At 31.9% G+C, this 18,373-nt stretch overlaps 3 protein-coding genes across 3 annotated transcripts; all 3 read right to left on the reverse strand.

Annotated features, from left to right (window-relative positions):
• Positions 1–1,411: 1,411 nt before the first annotated feature.
• On the reverse strand, positions 1,412–4,610 carry LOC11406828 (beta-ureidopropionase). Its single transcript, XM_003608340.4, has 6 exons — positions 4,230–4,610; positions 3,369–3,476; positions 2,961–3,149; positions 2,643–2,870; positions 2,335–2,559; positions 1,412–2,025 (listed from the first exon to the last, which is right to left on the reverse strand). Exons 1-6 carry the CDS (start codon positions 4,356–4,358, stop codon positions 1,660–1,662), a joined length of 1,245 nt encoding a protein of 414 aa, XP_003608388.1. The 5' UTR covers positions 4,359–4,610; the 3' UTR covers positions 1,412–1,659.
• A 750-nt stretch (positions 4,611–5,360) lies between these two features.
• Positions 5,361–8,286, reverse strand: LOC11411828 (beta-ureidopropionase). The gene is made up of 6 exons (XM_003608339.4): positions 8,104–8,286; positions 7,723–7,830; positions 6,900–7,088; positions 6,582–6,809; positions 6,274–6,498; positions 5,361–6,047 (listed from the first exon to the last, which is right to left on the reverse strand). The coding sequence occupies exons 1-6, from the start codon at positions 8,224–8,226 to the stop codon at positions 5,685–5,687; spliced, it is 1,236 nt and encodes a 411-aa protein (XP_003608387.1). The 5' UTR covers positions 8,227–8,286; the 3' UTR covers positions 5,361–5,684.
• A 3,228-nt stretch (positions 8,287–11,514) lies between these two features.
• On the reverse strand, positions 11,515–12,670 carry LOC11406827 (magnesium-dependent phosphatase 1). The gene is made up of 4 exons (XM_003608338.3): positions 12,498–12,670; positions 12,217–12,388; positions 11,975–12,091; positions 11,515–11,856 (listed from the first exon to the last, which is right to left on the reverse strand). The coding sequence occupies exons 1-4, from the start codon at positions 12,608–12,610 to the stop codon at positions 11,728–11,730; spliced, it is 531 nt and encodes a 176-aa protein (XP_003608386.1). The 5' UTR covers positions 12,611–12,670; the 3' UTR covers positions 11,515–11,727.
• Between the last annotated feature and the right edge of the window lie 5,703 nt (positions 12,671–18,373).

Genomic DNA, 18,373 nt, shown 5'->3' on the forward strand with positions numbered 1-18,373 from the left:
ATGTTGATGGAAAATTTATAGGAATTAAAAATGTTGATGAAAATTTTTATAGAGACTAAAAAGTGTGATTTTATTTTGTAGGGAATAAAAACAAAATTCTAAATATTTATAGGGACCATTTACTTAATTAACCTAAAATAAAAAGACAAAAATTTGACTCAAAGAATGAAAAAATACAAATTTTCTTTATACTTCCTTTTCATTTTTTTCACAAGAAAGAATATTTACCAACATATATATATTTTTTTATATTGATACTAAACTTTTACTTATGTTTACAAGTGATTAATTTTAGTGAAAAAATTTATAGACACCTAAAGTAGATTCTTCTCTTCCAACTAAATTTTCTTCATCCGTAAGAATAAGACCAATCATCTATTGAAGGAAAATTATCCATCAAATTTTGAAGAAGTTGATGACTCCACTTTGTATCAAGTCACTTGGAATAAGTTGGATGGATGTAACTTGAACAAAACATCTAAACATTTATTCTTTGATTGTCCGGTCTCTAGAAAATTATAAGTGGATGTTTTATCTTTGTTGGAAATTAGTCATGTAATGATAAATAATTGTTTTGATCATGCGTTCAGCTTACAAGTTTGGTTTCTCGTGGGAAGAAAGTGAATGAATAATTTTCATGCGACTTGGTGTCATGTTTATGGTCAACATGAAAACATCACGTCTAGAAGTCCTAGTTCAACTGGCAAATGCTGAAATTACAAGGTCGGATGTCATGATCCGGGTTCGAACCCGAAACTTCACAGTTGTGTGTGAGTTTAATTTCAGTGGTTTACCACTTGTTGTAAGCCAAAAAAAAAATGTAAACATCACAATTATGCAATATTTGATCATCGTGGGTGTTTAACTCGCTTTTCTTTAGATTTATTAAAGTTGTTGATATAGTCATAGATGAAATTCAAAGATAAAACTTATTCAGTTGAGCACTCAACCACTCTAATGTGTTAGGAGTAAGTTTTTTTTTTTTAACTAGATGATTAGTTTTTATTTTTGGTTTGGTGTCACCATTTGTTTTGGTGCTTACATGTAATAATTAGCGACATAACTTTTGATCTTAGCACTCCTTATGTTATGATTGCGGGTTCATATTCATATTTATATATATTATATTTTGGCTTTAAAAAAACGTGTAACATGAATAATATATGAATCATTCGTTGCCAACGAGGTAAGCAAAACAATTAACCGCTATGACTCATGGATTCTTGCTAGCTATATTATAGATCAAACGACTAGCCATTGTAGGCATTTGGCAAACACGTTAGTTAATTATTGATGGCAAAAATATAATTAATGGATTATGAAATTTATAGTACACTCTTTCAACATACAGTGAGGTTGAGTGAATAATGGAATAATATGAAATACTACAATGAGGATGAACACACATTAATAATTAAAACAAAGGAAAATTACTTCACATTCATTTTATTTATGCATTATTGAATTAGTGCATCTTAGAAAGGAAAAAAAGAGAGGTTATTTTGCCTGTTCTTGACAGTCTACTGAGAACTGAATTTAATACATCAAGCTGAATATTGATAACTTCATTTGAGGTTGTTTCTTTCGGACATAATATCACACACAGAAAACCGTTTGGAAAGAATGCAATGAAAGCATATCAAGACTTTCTAGCACAGGTCATGAGGATCTCTTATGAAGTAACGGATCACGGATGACTTGAGGCTCAAAGTCTGGTTTCACATACTTAGCAAGTGTCTCCGCATACAACTCGTATCGCGCAGTCATTCTGAAACACCACTTGTCTTTAAACTGCCTACACAGGTTAAGATCCATGTCTGTTATTAATAAACCATCACTGTTACGTGATAAAGACGGCGTGCAGGATGCATCTGGTGCTGAAACATAGCTTGATCCATAAAAATATCCCAAATCTGTATGTGCTGGCTTGCCATCACCAGAAGTAAATGGATTGGGGAATATCTCAGTCCCAACGCGGTTGATTGCAGCAACAAAGTAACTATTTGTTATTGCAGCATAACGTGCCTGAGAAACATAACACCTTCATTTATTAATTTTGGTAAACAAAAATAACACCTTTAAGCCGTGTATGATTATGAATATATGCAGATGTTCTGCAGGTGTAAAATCTGGTTGTATTTGCATATAAAATTAGTCACAGCTGTCCAGATTAAACAGGAAGATTAAAGCACGCCAATTTTCTTATCTAGTCATTTATGAACAAATTTCCTGGTGAATATCAGCCTACATGTATTAGCATCGAATAATGTTATAAACATTAAGAAATACCAGATAAGAGTTTAACATGTCTTCCATCAATATAAAACAACTGACCTCTATTGGCCACATTGCTTCAGTGAGTCCACCAACAGTGGCACAAGGGTTGAAAACAATTTCGGCGCCATTCAAGCCAAAAGTTAAACAGTTCAAAGGATGGTGCCTACCATAACATATATTAATGGCAATCTTTCCAAATTCTGTTTCAAATACTGGGTGACCTGTATTTCCTTCCATATAATATGTGCTCTCAGTAAAGTCTCCAACTCTTGTTACATGGTTCTGACAAATGTTGTGTGTTCATTAGATAGCAGAAACACGGGCTATTCCATTAGAAGTGAAAGTAGAAAGTTTAGGAAATTTACCTTCCTGTGTATGCCAATTATATTGCCGTGATTCCCAATTACAACGGCAGTGTTCCAAATAATTTCTCCGTGGTTCATATCCCTCTCAAGAATTGGGCTTATAATCACCATGTTATACTTCAGTGCAAAGCTTCGCAAAAATTCAGTTGATTCCCCGTCAACAGGTTCTGCAAATTCACACCACTTCTTCTCTCGTGTAGAGAAACCAAATGGCATCATCCAAAATTCCTACAATCGAATTTTTTAAAAACAAACATCAAAGGTTTTCTGATAGAAAGAAGAAATCAGTTGATAAATGTTCATATGCATGCAACCTACTTGCAAGCATAATATGTTGACCCCTGATGAACCGGCAGCGTCAACAATGGGCTTTACTTTCTCAAAGATAGCCTTTTTTTGGTCGATAAAGTGCGCAGTTGTTGGGAGGGCAATAGAGTTCTGAATCAAACCAACCCTCACAACTCGAGGTTCCCTTAATACTTCTTTATCAGCATGAAAGCAGAAAGCCTGAAATAAATAAACTTGAAATCACGAGACTAACCAAAAGTTATAGCTTAAATAACAGATAAGTTTCAATGCTGAGGAATAAAGCTGCTGTGCCGTCTTGTCGAGAAATCGAGCATACACTCCGTCAGTTTAAGGAATCAACACAACTAAATTAATCCAGCATAACTTCATCTTGTGATATCATTAGGGAAAAAGTGAACAAGTGAACGGTATTCATACCTGGAGGTCAAAACCATGTTCCATGGAGAGAGCTGTGGCAGATTCCGGTAGAGCGATTGTTTCAAGTACTTTTCCACAATTAAGCCCTGTAAGCAGACGATTGACTTCCTGCAACACAGTTCTCACATGGCGAACCATCAGAAAATATGTGATTGATGCAAGCAAGCAAGCACCAATGCAATTAAACCAATTTAGAAGGAATATATACCATCCACCTCCAATGAAGATCGAATATTCAAAAGCAAAAACATGAGTATCAAGGAAGCTAAATTTTTAAAGACAGATGGAATCGGACAATTGTTTAGATGCTACTGCAATGTAACAGTTCATTAAGTGGTTAATGAATATAGCAAGGTGTCGCAATTCATTAGCCATCCACTGAACACAATTATCACGATTTTGAGCATCAATAACCACAATTTTTAAGTGTATATTTGAAAACTTGCAAATCATGTGCATTTGAACATAATTTGCATAACTAATCTGAAAATTATGATTAATTACATTCACATTCGTTATTAATTAATTGTCTACAGTATTTGGTTAATTAGTCGTGACATCTTGTTAGATTCCTTAACTAATTGTGTCAAGTAAAATATTTGAATTGCATTAACCATATAGTAGTTTGAGTGTCAAAATAACACCACTCTTCTGAATATCATTTTGAAGAGAGTCGCAAAACTTCACCTCATTGGACAAAATTTCACATGATGGTATATAAGAGAATCCGGGAATGTCAAAAGAGTAGTTGAAAGTATAATAGACAAGCTAAAAGGATGAATTCAGCATGTGAGCAGAATAAATAAATGGGTTTGAGTTTTGAGTATAATAACGATTGGTTTGAGTTTGAGAGTAGATTACCTGGAAGTGATGAGGTTTGAGATTTTCCTTGAGAAGATGCTGAAGGGAATTGTAGCCACAAATAGAACCATCCCCATACTTAGAGAGCTTGAGTTGTTCATTCTCTGCTCTATTTTCGGACTTGTCCATCTCCGTTTTGAGACTGTTTGGAAGAGTGACAGTTTGAACACTCTTCTTTGCTGTGATGATGATTTATTCATGTTTTGGTGTGCAATACTATTGACTAAAGGTAAAGAGATATTTGGTAAAAAATAATATTGAAATTACGAGGAACATGCATAACAGAAACAAACTCCATGGTCTCCATCAACATAACATATATCAGACTTGGACTACAAGTCAATAGCAGCCACTGCAGTATTGGGCTGCGTGCTGTTACTCGGAAAGTGTTAGATTAATCAACTAATAAAAATGTGATAAGAGTTGAAATGTTTGCGTGAATGAATGGATGGGATTGAACCAAGTGTTTGGGGTACTAAAAACAAAACCTTGTCACTTGTCCAAATTGACTTGTCGTCGATTAAATGAAAGGAAATGTTAACGAGTGCTTCCGGGACACTCTTTAAGCAATTTAATTAGAAAGTTCTTTATGAAAAGTTGTGTATTGAGTGCATTGGAAATTATAATAGTTGACTTTTTAAAAGAATAGTTGCTAAATTTGATTTCCTTAAAGAGTGCCCCAGAACACTCGTTAACAAGACCCTTAAATAAAAATTGTTATGCAAAAAGCAAACTAATAGCAATATATTAAATAAGAATAGAATCTTTGTATTATCCTCTTTAAGGTGCAATCGTTATAATATGTCACATGATTCTATTTATAGGACATAAATCTTGCATCTTACAACTTTACAAGTGTATTAAGAGTCTTTGTATAAAAAATATATATATTAAGAGTTATTTAGTCAAATGAGTGAAAGTCATTTAATCATAGAAGTTTTATACTATCATATCCATGGATATTGAGCATATGATGAATTGGTGGTCGTAAGAGGAAAGTTCTTGTTATACTTGCACAGAGAATCTAAAATGAAAATTGAAAACATTGTAAGGAAGTAAACAGGCCCTAATATTGACCAAAGGGCTAGCAATTGTAGACAGTGATGGTAATTATGGCAACAAAAATTAATGTATTGTGGAATTTTGAATACACTCTTTCAATAAACAATGAAGATGAATGAGTAATTAAATATGAAATGTTACAATCAGGATGAACACACCTTAATAACTAAAACAAAGCCAAAACAATTTCAGATACATTTTATTTATGTATAAGTGAATTAGTTTATTTTAGGAAAGGAAAAAAAAAAGTGATTTTTCACTATTCTTGGCGGTTTACTAAGAGCTGAACATTGGAAACTTCATTTGAAGTTGTTTCTTTCGAGCATAATGCATAATATACCACACAGAAAACAGTTTGAAAAGAATGTAATGAACACTTTCTAGCACAGGTCATTAGCATCTCTTATGAAGTAAGGGGTCACGGATGACTTGAGGCTCAAATTCTGGTTTCACATATTGAGCAAGTGTCTCCACATACAACTCGTATCGTGCAGTCATTCGGAAGCCCCATTTGTCTTTATATTGCCTGCACAAGTTAAGATCCATGTCTGTTACTAATAAGCCATCCCTGTTGCGTGATAAAGATGGTGTGCAGGATGCATCTGGTGCTGAAATATAACTTGATCCATAAAAATGACCAAAATCTGCGTGTGCTGGTTTGCCATCACCAGATGTAAATGGATTGGGGAATGTCTCAGTCCCAACCCGGTTGATTGAAGCAACAAAGTAACTATTTGCTATTGCAGCATTTCGTGCCTGAAAAACAATAACACCTATAAGCCATATAATCATGCCAATTTTCTATTGTTTAGTCAATTATGAACTAACTTTTCTTATTGTTTAGTCATTTATAAATGTCAACCTGTAGGTATTAGCATAAAATAATATGTCATGAACATTAAGAAATACTCAGAAATCGATCAGAAACAATAATCAGCAGAAAGGAGTCTAACATGTCTTCCATCAATATAAAACAACGAACCTCTATTGGCCACATAGGTTCACTGAGTTCTCCAACGGTGGCAGCAGGGTTGAAAACAATTTCCGCACCATTTAAGCCAAAAGCTAACCAATTTAAAGGATGGTGCCTACCATAACATATATTAATGGCAATCTTTCCAAATTCTGTTTCAAATACAGGGTGACCAGTATTTCCTTCCATATAATATGTGCTCTCATTGAAGTCTCCAACTCTTGGTATATGGTTCTGTCAAATGTTGTGTGTTCATTTAGATAGCTGAAAGACGGGTATTCCATTAGAAGAGGAGGTAGAAAGTTTAGGAAATTTACCTTCCTGTGTATTCCAATTATATTGCCGTGATTCCCAATTACGACGGCAGTGTTCCACATAACCTCTCCATGGTTCACATCCCTTTCAAGAATTGGGCTTATAATCACCATGTTATACTTCTTTGCAAAGCTTTGCAAAAATTTTGTTGATTCTCCATCGGCAGGTTCTGCAAATTCACACCATTTTTTCTCCCGTGTACAAAAGGCAAATGGCATCATCCATGCTTCCTGCGATCAAATTATATAAAAATAAACACTTTAGGATTTCTGGTAGAAATAAGAAATCTACTGACAAATGCTTATATGCATGCAACCTACTTGCAAGCATAATATGTTGACCCCCGATGAACCGGCAGCATCAATAATTGGTCTGAGTTTCTCAAAAAGTGCTTTCTTTTGGTCCACAAAGTGAGCCGTTGTTGGGATGGCAATAGAGTTTTGAATCAAACCAACCCTCACAACTCGAGGTTCCCTTAATAGTTCTTTATCAGCACGAAAGCTGAAAGCCTGAGAGAAATAAACTTAAAATCCTGAGACCAACTAGATATTATAGCCTAAATAACAGATAAGTTTCAATACTGAGGAAAAAAGTTGTGCCATCTCGTTTAACCAATACGAGCTAATAGATTCCAACAATAATATGATAGACAACAACCATACAAGAAAAAGAAAGATTAATCGTCCCCTAGTTAGGCAAGAGTGAAAAAGAGATAAATGAGAAGTGAAAGTGTTTTGACAGTTTGCTAAAATCATTCTTATATGATTATTCCTTCCATATTTCGGTCCTGCCATCTCAAAAGAGAGAGTTTGGACTTTGAATGAATAAAGTTTATTCATTCAAAGTCCAAACTTGTCTAGCTTAAACCAAGTAATTTGACGGAAACAAGTTAAGAAATGTGTGATTCACTTTATGAAATGTTTTAGCAGAAAAAACATAAAATCCATGACTTAAAAAGAAGCAGCATATATTCCTGAGTTATCTATACTATTGTTTTAGACGGCATATTTTTCATAATTTATATATCCAACTATCTATCACCATTTTAAGGAAGCAATACAACAGGCAATTTAACCCAGACCCAGTGTACCTGTCATCTTGTGATATCATTTGGGAAAAAGTGAATGTGAATTGTATTCATACCTGGGCATCAAAACCATGTTTGACAGAGAGAGATGTAGCAGATTCTGGGAGAGTAATTGTTTCAAGTACTTTTCCACAATTAAGCCCAGTAAGCAAACGATTTACTTCCTGCAACACGGTACTCACATAGCATCAGATAATGTGTGATTGATACAAGAAATAATACAATTGAACCAATTTTAGAAGGATTTATATACGATCCACTTTCCATAAAGATTGAATAATATCATTTTGATGAGAGTCACAAAACTTGGCTTCACTATACATGATGATCAATAAGATGATGAATTCAGCATGTGAACAAGATCCAATAAAAATTGAAGTATAGATACTGATATAGTAATGATAATAAATTAATAATTGGTTTGAAAGAAGATTGACCTGGAAATGATGCGGTTTAAGATTGTCCTTGAGAAGATGGTGAAGGGAATCGTAGCCACAAATAGAACCATCGTTGGAAAGGTTGAGTTGTGCATTTTCTTCTCCGTTTTGAGACTTCTCCATCTTGGGGAAAACTCTTCTTCGCCGTGATGATGATGATGATGAGTTTATGTTTTGTTTTCTTTCGCACGTGAATCCATTTTATTAGTATTATCTTTCATTGCGTGTTCTTTTTATTTTATGTATTTACCAGAATTGCCACTAATCAATGCTTCTTTTTTTAATTCTCTGTTTTTTTTTTTTTTTTTTTGTTACAATTGTGAGTTTTTTTGGTAGTTTTAACGGATTTGGATCATGTCCATCCTGCTTTAATCTCATCCATTCATGGGTGGTATTTAGGGTGGGTCAGGGAAAGAGTTTTCCACTATGAAAAAGTTTTTTTATACCATTAAATTAGAGAGGAGTACTGATTTTATCATGGGTTGTGCACACTATATCATTTTCCTCTTTCATGTTTTTTGAACAAAATTTTCCTCTTTCATGTTGTCTTCAACCTCATCAATATTTACATTTTTAATCTGGAAATTTACATTCATAAGTGGAGAAATTTACAATCAACTTATATTGAATGTTCAATCGAGTCTCTCTTGAACCTTTCATTAAGAATTCATTCTTAGATCTTTTCTTTTTTGAACAATTCTTAGATCCTTTTCTATTTATATTGTTCTGGATTTTTTTTTTTAAATAAAACCTCAAAAAATTGATAGTTTACTCAACACATTGTTCGTGGGTTTTGTTTCTCTGCAATGTTATGAATATACTTCAAATTAACCAAGTTTATTTTTAATAAAAAAAAAACCCAGAAATTTATAACCCTTCTTCTTCTCTCTTATTTTTTCTATCTTTGAAACCCATACCTAGTTGATGCGGCTAAGGAGCACGTAATAAGAAGATTTAGAGCACGGAATTGAAAAGTCATCGATGAACCGTGAAGAATTTGAAAACAGAAAAGCACATGTTGAGAAAAAAAATTGCAGCAGAGACATAAGATGTTTTGGGCTTTTGACAAATTTCGTTTAAAATCACCGTTGATTGAGCTTTTGCATCTAAAATTCCAGATCTCTGAAAAAATCAATACCATGGAGGTTGAAGGACAATGTGAGAGAGAAAGAGAAAAAAATATTGTATAGATAGACCATGATAAAATTAACACACCTCTTTAATCTAATGGCTAAAAATAACTTTCCCATGTTGGGAAACTCTTTCCCCCACCCACCCTAAATGCCACCCCATTCATTAGCTTGTTCTCTATGAGATTAATCTTGATGTCTTACATCATCCTTAGGTTCTTTAAAAAAATAAAAAATACATCATCCTTAGGTAAAAAAGTAAATAAATAAAATATCTATCATATCCTTAGTATGCATTTTTTTAGGTAAATATTTTGCAGGGGAATAGAAATCAATTTTTTTTTTTTTGAAAAAATATAATATTTTATGATTTTAATGTGGTGGGTTGACGGTTCAAAACAATTTTGCACATTTAAACCAACCAAAATATTTAGAATTGTCACATTAATTAATGTTTTGATTGGTTGTGCATGCAAAATTGTTTTGGACGGTCAACCCACAACCATTAAACTCATACTAGCGAAAAGACGAGCACATCTTTTCAATCTTTTTATTGCGTTAACGTTTGAAAATTATGAACGGTGTTTTATTTTTTTTATGAAATTTTGATTTTGATTAAAACTAAAAAAAATATAAATGTTTGTTACTTTCAAGTTATAAAAAATCAAACTAATCATGATTATCTATTTTAACGACACCGATAATAATACAATATAACAAAAACATACAATCTAAATTCTTTTTTTAATGACACCAACAACAATTTTATTATAGAAAAAGTTGTTTAAGGGTATAATTGGAATGATAAAAAAAAAGTAAGTATAAATATACTCATTTAGTTTGTTACACTTTTTAAATGATAAAGGTAAAAAACAAAAAAATAATATTCATATCGTGTTTATTACCTTTGTTTTAATATTTAAATTTATTCTTATCTATTTGTTACATGTGTTATTTGTATTGAAAATTGAAGGTATTTTTGGAAAAAAAATATCCAACCCAAAAATCCGTACCCGTCTTTCCGCTTTTTTTATTGCGCTAACGTTTGAAAATTATGAATGATGTTTTTTTATGAAATTTTAATTTAGATTAAAAGTAAAAATATAAATGTTTTTTGTTTTCAAAGTATAACAAATCAAACTAACTATGATTGTCTATTTCAATGAAACCAACAATATAACAAAAAAAAAATATAACCTAAATGCTTATTTTTTTAATGACACCATCAACAATCTCTATTATAAAAAAAGTTGTTGTTTAAGAGTATAATTGGGATAAATAAAAAAATAAGTATATATACAATCATCTAGTTTGTTACACTTTTTAAATGATAAAGAAAAAAATTAGACATTTGTGTTTGTTACACTTCTATTTTAATATTTAAATTTCTTATTTATTTGTTACATGTGTTTGAATTAAAAATCAAGGGCATTTTTGAAAAGAAAAATCCAACCCAAAAGTGCTGAAAGGGGTAGTTTTCTTTATATATAGTATAGATATAATTCATCTTTTAAAGAAATAAGGTGAATAAGTCGGATGCTCAAGGTTTAAAATCTTACCAAAAGATGATAAATATGATTTTGAAGCGCAAAAAGCATAAAAAAAATTATGTTTAATTCATTCCTTGTTGCAAAATTATTAATTTATGCAAGAGAAAGTACTAAACATGACTACACAATAATTATTTTTTTTAATGAGACACACGAGTTGAGTTAAAAGCTAAGACCTAAAGTATTGATTGAAAACCTATGAAGACCTTAGCTTGAAGAATTTTTTTAGACGGATTAAAAACTAAATATGATATATTTATATGGATTTTTTTACTTAATCCAAAGAATAAGAACTTTATTGTCTGGGACATAGTTAATTCACAATGTTTTACTTAATTCATAATGTTGATATTTTTTTTTTGAGAGATCATAATGTTGATATTGTTAGGTTAGACATTCTAGATTAAAAAACGGGACCTCACAGTTATGCGTGTCAATTTTCTATGGTGTTTGTCACTTTGTGTAGTAAAAAACCGAAAAATGGATCGATAAAATTTAATTAAATAAAATAAAATTATATATATTTTTTTTATTTTTTTTTACAAAAGTAAAACTGCAGTTTCTTTCATGAAAATCATGTAAAATTTCCAGCCTAGAAATGACATATAGTTTTTTTTTTAGGGAACACATAGTTATTCATCTATGGACAAGTACTTTTTTTTTTTTTTTTTTTTATCTGTGGACTTCACACTATTTCTTAACCACGTCATCTTAGAACTTGTGTACACATCTGAACTCTAAATACTCACAACTTCGATCAAATATCAAATTTTATGCAATCATGCCATGCTTTAGGCATACATTATTTTACCTCTTTGAGAGTAATATAGACACATATATTAATTCATCAATATTGATGAGATTCCATATAAATACACAGAAAAATTGACTTGGACATCCAATCTCAAGCATCATGGTTGGAAGAATATGCTTTCTGAGAACATTTACTTGCGCCTTTTCTGCTTGTTCTTTGAGGCATCCCAGTTTTGAGAAAATCTTGTGAGCCCTTCTCTAAATACTCCTAGATTCAAACCATTTCTAACCAAAATACTCGTAACTCCCAAATTTGAAACCTGTTATTGCAACAACAAATCATGTTACATGATATGACAAATTGATAATCACTCCTCCAAACAAATAAGAGAATTTGAGAACTTAATTAATTAAAAAACAAAATAAAATGATAGATACCGGTTTCATGTTATTGTTATCATCATCGAAAAAGAGCATAGAGTTATATGGCACCCCGGTCTTGGAGTGAATTTTCTGAAAATGTTCTGTTTTGTGTGTAGAGCTGTAAAATATTTCCTAAACAATAAAAAAGAGAAATTAAATTTGGACCTAACAACAACGTGCCGTAAAATAAATATACATACAAATAAGTGCAATAGAAAAGTGGATTGAAGTGTTCGTCTTTCCACTGAGGAACAAACCTGGGCAACAAACATTGAGGTGATTTTGAGTTTGTCAAGATAGGTGGTTGCTATGTCGGGAGTTGGTGATTTGGAAGCAATGGCAGCATCAATTCCTTCATCTTTGAGTGCACTCAAGATGCCTCTGGAATGGGGAAACAAAGAAGGTGTGTCGTGCTTGGAGCGGCACTCACTGAAATTTGAGATTCAATTGGTGTAGTCAAATACATGATAAGAAAGAAAGTTTAGTGGGTACTCCAGAAAATAGTAAAGATGAAAAGATGTATCATGTACAAATTTACCAGTAGAAAGGCCAAAGAGTATAATCTAGATCGAACACTACGAGCCTTGGTAGCACTTGAAACATTCCTATCATTTGCACTGCCTCAGCCTTCACCTTCTCCACCTCCTCCATTCTTCTTTCTCTCAAAGTGGATGATGGATCGATGGTCCTTATTATTAGTTGGAATGTACTAATACCAACTATATAAACGAACGGTTGTAAGAAGACGAATGTGTGGAGGTAATATTAAGAAGAATATACATTTAATTTTGTCCATAAACTATTACCCTCCCCACTAATTTAGCCCTTAAACTATTAAAATCAACTAAAAGTTATGATTTATAAAATATTTTGTTCCTAACTCAAATAGAAATATCAAAATTGTTATGTCAAATGTTATTATGATTGAAGTTCGAACCTCAACTTTTTCACTTATGTAAGTGAATTTTCAATTACTATTGTCATTTTGTCTATCTAAAAAAAATAAGAATAAGAAGAGGAATCCACTTTATGCCCAAAATTCATAATTTATTCTATAATTTTATATTACAAATTTCACAAAAAAAAGTTGGTCAATTTTTCACAAAAATTTAAGTTTGTGCAAAACTTAGTAATTTGACTATGTTTATCCAATATTATTTTTTTTTTCTAGAAAAAGAAAATTTATCCAATTGTTGAAGAGATGTCATTTGACTGACATTTTTGTCTCAGGCTTCACTACAATCTATCACGTTTTAATCTTGGTCCGGGGCTTTAATGCGGCTAGAGACGGGGACTTGGGTATTGCTTCGGTGCATATCCCTCATCATAGGAACGGTTGTGAAATTCCATGTTTATGCTACTCTTATTCAAGACATAAATTAAAATGCAATCCTTATAACATCGTTGCATTCTAAGGACTGCATTCAAACTCATACTCCTAGTTAAATTGAAAGAGATCCTTTCCTATATTTAATTAATGATTATTTTGGTGAATTAATGACTTAAATTGAAGTAATTCCTTTTTTTTAGGAAGTAAGTAATTCCCTTTGTTTTGCTTCATTCATTAATTAATCATGTTTCAATTATGAAAAAATTGATATTTTTATTGATATTGTTGGAAAAAATTGTTGACAATCGACTTTTCTTTTGTTTTTTTGAACAAGCTACTTGATTCGGGAGAACTTTACTCGTAAAAAATTAGAGAGATTTTCTTCAAAAGAAAAATAGAGAGATTATTTAAAAATTAAATAAAAATTAGAGAGATTATTTCAAAAAAAAAAAATAGAGAGATCTTTTTTATATATAAAAACAAAATAAAAATATTCTTCCCAGGTCTTCTTATTTATTCTGCTCTTTTTCTTCCGTCTCCTAGGTTTAGGTTTTCTATTTCTTCTCTACTAGTACTGAGCCGTTGTTCAAAGTTGTTCTATTTGGCAATTACACTTCTTTTGATTCGACCACAGAAGAACGAGTTTCCTCACAACAACAATGACTTCCATCTGCGAATCAAACACCAACCAAGAAAACTTTTCCCTCTGTGTCGCCAAACAACTCTTCTCCTTAGAAAAATCGGACAACATTGTGTTTTCGCCCTTGTCGCTCCAAGTTGTTCTAAGTATTATCGCTGCTGGCTCCAAGGGTCCCACACAACAACAAATTCTCGACTTCCTCGACTTTAAATCCATCAATCATGTCAACTTATTCGTTTCTCAGCTTGTTTCCATCATCCTCAAAGACGCTGCTCCTGCGGGCGGCCTCGCCTTTCTGTAGCCAATGGTGTGTGGATTGAACAATCACTTTCTCTTCAACATTCCTTCAAACAAATTGTGTCTTCTAAGTTCTAACTATAAGGTCACTTTGGCTTCTGTAGATTTTCAGCACAAGGTATGTTATATCCATACCCCACATTTTTTTTTTTTTTGAATAAATTACACTGCTTGAATTACACTCCTCTCCCCTCTTATGTTAAAATATACACTTCCCTCCCTTGAAAATTAAAATTACAATGTGCATAATGGCACCCTAAAAAAAAAAAAGAGAATAAAAAATCAGAAATAAGAAGAAATATAGCAGAACCAAATAACATGAACCATGAGCATGAATAACAAAGAACAAAAAAAAAACAGCACGAAATTATAGTAAAGGAAAAACGAATACAAACGTTATCGACGTCATACTCCACAATGTACGTTCTGTATTTCATTCTTCTCTTGTTGAGAACAGTATCAAACTCGCTCTCATGGTTGTTGATTAAAGGACCACTTAGGGAATGGTAGGCAAGGAGGGTTTGAATGTTGCGGCCAGACATGTTCAAGCTGGAGGGATTTGAAGTTTAGAACAGAAAGTAAAAGTGCAGCATGTATGGAAATGTATATATTTCACTATGGATGTATTGAGAGACTTGCATTGGAAACTGACATATTTGCATGAGTTATACCAAAGGTTTAACTTGATAGCACCATTGCATTAAATCAGTAGCGCATAAGGGTATATGAAGGTAAAACAAACAAACAAAAAAATTCAAATTCAAATGGGCAATGTAATAGGAGGGAAAAATATTTGGTTTAAGTGGGATTAACAATTAACAACAGCTTATTAGAGGAAAAAATTAGGGTTAATGATAGCATGACCTAATAAGCATTTGGAGTAAGGGATACTCCCTCCGTTTTGAAATATAAGTAAAATTGACCTTTTTGATTCATTCAATTTTGCTTATATTTTGATACGGAGAGAGTAGAAATTAGTATGTGTTTCAGTCGGTTTCAGTTTCCGTTGGATTCATTTTCAACATCCGGTTTCGACTTAACCAACCCACACGTAACTGAAAACACTCACCCGGTTTACCCGCTGACCCGCTCCAAACCATCCATATGCCCATTTTTTCATTCGGATTGCTCGGTTTCGGATGGGCTTCAGATCCTTGTCCACCCCTTGCCTCTGCTAATGTTATGTTATCTGTGTTGAAATATTTTTTTCTTTTTGAAGAGATCTATGTTGAAATATTTAATATTATAATTATTGTCCCTTAAAATAATATATTGCTCCCATGAATTGGAAATTATCATGAATTTTACATAATCAAATGTGCAAATGCATTTGAAATGAGCAAAATTCTACAATACTTTTTTAAATATATATAAAGACATATAAAGAACAATTTTAATTTGTAGAAGTTAAGGATTCTTTCATTTTTCTAAATATAACAATTTAGTGTTTATTTCTCAAGTATTTTCCTTCAAAAAAAACTCAAGTATTATTTTTTTTAAGGGAATCTTAAGTATTATTATTTTTTCAATAACAATGATGTTATTATTTTATCACTTTCGCATTACTAAAAAATTTGTAGAAATATTTATTATATAAAATCTTTCCTCCACAAGTAAAAATTTCTGGATTCGTCGCTGATATGACACTATTTACTGTTATTTGACATTAATTTTTATGCATATTTACAAATATACAAAGTAAATAAGGTAAAAAGAAGAAGAAGAAAAAACATTTACAAGTAATATGATACTTAACCCTAAAAAATTAATATGATGTTTTAGTACTTTAAATTTTTTAAGTTTGAAATAGATTTTTTAAGTTTTTCTTAGTTTCAAACAGGTTATTTAATTTTTTTTTTTTTTTTATGTTTCAACTAGATCCTTTAATTTGTTAATTTAATTCATCTATTTGAAGTTTTTATGTTTCAAATATGTCCTTAAAAGGGTAATAAGAACCTATTTGAAACTTAAGAACGTAAAGGACTAATTCGGTATTTTTGTCAAAATTAAAGGACTAAAATAAGTATTTTTCCAAAATTATATACCAACAAACATGTAAATTAAGGTAAATTCTTTGGTGGTTACAAAGACTCATTTGAAATATAATTTTATTCTAAAATAAACTATTATAAAAATGTGATATATCATTGAATAATTGAACGAAAAATACATACTCCCTCCGTAATTTTTTATAAGCAAAATTGACCAAATCACATATTTTAAGAAATGATGTCTTTGTCATTTAATTTAAGCCAAAATACCTTATTTGCCCTTATGAATTCTGATTTTCTGTAACCGTTGATGTTCTCACCACATTAATTAAGGTGCTTGGTTATTTTTCATGTTCTTTCATTGAAGAGAGGAAACACGTTGCTCAATAATACACCAAAATTCAAGCCAAAATTTATTTGCCTCTTCAACTTCCAAAACTGTTTTACTCCTATAAAAAATTGGCGCAAATTTTTCAAGCTTTTCTTTCATTTTATAAAAAAATTGGCGGTAACAAAATGGCACACTAATTCATCTGAAATTTAAATTTAGAAACTGGAGTGTCACTTTGATTTCTATAAATTGAAGGTAAAAAATGCAAGAAAATTGGAGCTTCACATTGTTAATTCAAGATGACTCTTGATATTGATTTAAACACCCCTTTGAATGATTTGAACACATTTAACCACCTCTCAAATGAGCCTCTCAATATTGATTTGAATATCCCTTTGAATGACTTGAACACATCTAACCACCTCTCAAATGAGCCTCTCAATATTGATTTGAACATCTCTTTGAATGACTTGAACACTTCTAACCACCTCTCAAACGTGCCTCTTAATATTGATCTGAACATTCCTTTGAATGATTTGAGCACCTCTAACCACCTCTCAAATGTACCTTTAGAGATTAGTTTGAACATCCCCTGCAGTGTTTTGAACACTTCTAATTTGAATGCTACTTATTCAAGCAATGATTTATTCGACTATCTATCAGATGAAGAAGAAGATATTGGATTTGAGTCTGAAGATAGCGTCTCCGAAGATGAAGAAGATGTAGCTGAACTTTTTTACAATAACATCGAAGAAGATATAGGTACATGGAGTTTTTTTTTCATTTTGTGAATGTTTATTTATATTAGTTTTGCACTTGTCTTTATTATATTGTGCCACTTTTTGCACTCAATATTCTCCACGTTTTATATGAACTGCATGTATATGACGTAGGAGTACACGTTTTGTTGCAACATGGTTACATGTACTCCACCTTGTTATTCTTTTTTATCAATGGACCATGAAATTTATGGCATGCTACTACTCCTGTCAAAGTGTCAAATGTCAATGACATGCAATTTTATGTACTGAAACCAATTTCTATTTTTATATTTTTTATAACTATTTTGATTTTATATTTAATGAAACAGGAAACAACATTCATAGTGAGCCACAATCTAAAAGAAAGCGAACTTTTTTAGACAACTATCAGCGGCAAAATATTTGTGAGGTTTTGATCAATTCAAGCTCTGGTAGAAAAATTAATAAGGGGGTTGTTAAACGGTTGTCTTCTTCCTATCAAATATCCGTAGATGTTATTTATGCGATTTGGAGGCAAAAAATTGAAACAGGTGATGTTTGTCACAAGAAAACAAAATGTGGTCGGAAAAAAAAAAGTCATAGATATCGAAAAAATACGTGAAATACCGCTACACAAACGTAGCAGTCTTCGATCTCTAGCAGAAGCATTAGAGTGTACCACTGGACAACTAATGAGGTTAATAAAAAAAGGTGTTTTGCGTCGGCATTCAAGTGCACTAAAACCACACATGACAGATGATAATATGAAAGCTCGTCTTAGATTTTGTTTGTCCATGTTGGAGGAAAGTAGCATTCCATTTGAGCCAAAGTTTAAGTCAATGCACAATGTTATTCACATAGATGAAAAGTGGTTCTATGTGACCAAAAAATCTCAGAATTATTACCTTCTTGCAGATGAGGATGATCCATACCGTCCATGCAAAAAACAAAAATTATCTAATGAAGGTCATGTTTATAGTTGCAGTGGCTAGACCTAGGTTTGATTATGCAGGTCATGAAACATGGTCGGGAAAAATTGGAGTGTGGCCTCTAGTTGAAAAAGTGCCTGCAAGAAGGTCCAGTGT

Source organism: Medicago truncatula, chromosome 4 (genome assembly GCF_003473485.1).
Source record: "Medicago truncatula cultivar Jemalong A17 chromosome 4, MtrunA17r5.0-ANR, whole genome shotgun sequence".
Taxonomy (NCBI): Eukaryota; Viridiplantae; Streptophyta; class Magnoliopsida; order Fabales; family Fabaceae; genus Medicago; species Medicago truncatula.

What these genes read in the sequence shown, in the direction of transcription:
- LOC11406828 (XM_003608340.4), bottom strand. Translation starts at nt 4,358, where the DNA reads ATGGACAAGTCCGAAAATAGAGCAGAGAATGAACAACTCAAGCTCTCT. An exon ending in TCAAACCTCATCACTTCCAG is followed by an intron (nt 3,477 to 4,229) that starts GTAATCTACTCT and finishes ACTGTGTTGCAG; the next exon opens with GAAGTCAATCGTCTGCTTAC. An exon ending in TCAACATATTATGCTTGCAA is followed by an intron (nt 2,871 to 2,960) that starts GTAGGTTGCATG and finishes ATTCGATTGTAG; the next exon opens with GAATTTTGGATGATGCCATT.
- LOC11411828 (XM_003608339.4), bottom strand. Translation starts at nt 8,226, where the DNA reads ATGGAGAAGTCTCAAAACGGAGAAGAAAATGCACAACTCAACCTTTCC. An exon ending in AACATGGTTTTGATGCCCAG is followed by an intron (nt 7,089 to 7,722) that starts GTATGAATACAA and finishes TATTTCTCTCAG; the next exon opens with GCTTTCAGCTTTCGTGCTGA. An exon ending in TCAACATATTATGCTTGCAA is followed by an intron (nt 6,810 to 6,899) that starts GTAGGTTGCATG and finishes ATTTGATCGCAG; the next exon opens with GAAGCATGGATGATGCCATT.
- LOC11406827 (XM_003608338.3), bottom strand. Translation starts at nt 12,610, where the DNA reads ATGGAGGAGGTGGAGAAGGTGAAGGCTGAGGCAGTGCAAATGATAGGA. An exon ending in CCTCAATGTTTGTTGCCCAG is followed by an intron (nt 12,092 to 12,216) that starts GTTTGTTCCTCA and finishes TTTATTGTTTAG; the next exon opens with GAAATATTTTACAGCTCTAC. An exon ending in ATAACAATAACATGAAACCG is followed by an intron (nt 11,857 to 11,974) that starts GTATCTATCATT and finishes TTGCAATAACAG; the next exon opens with GTTTCAAATTTGGGAGTTAC.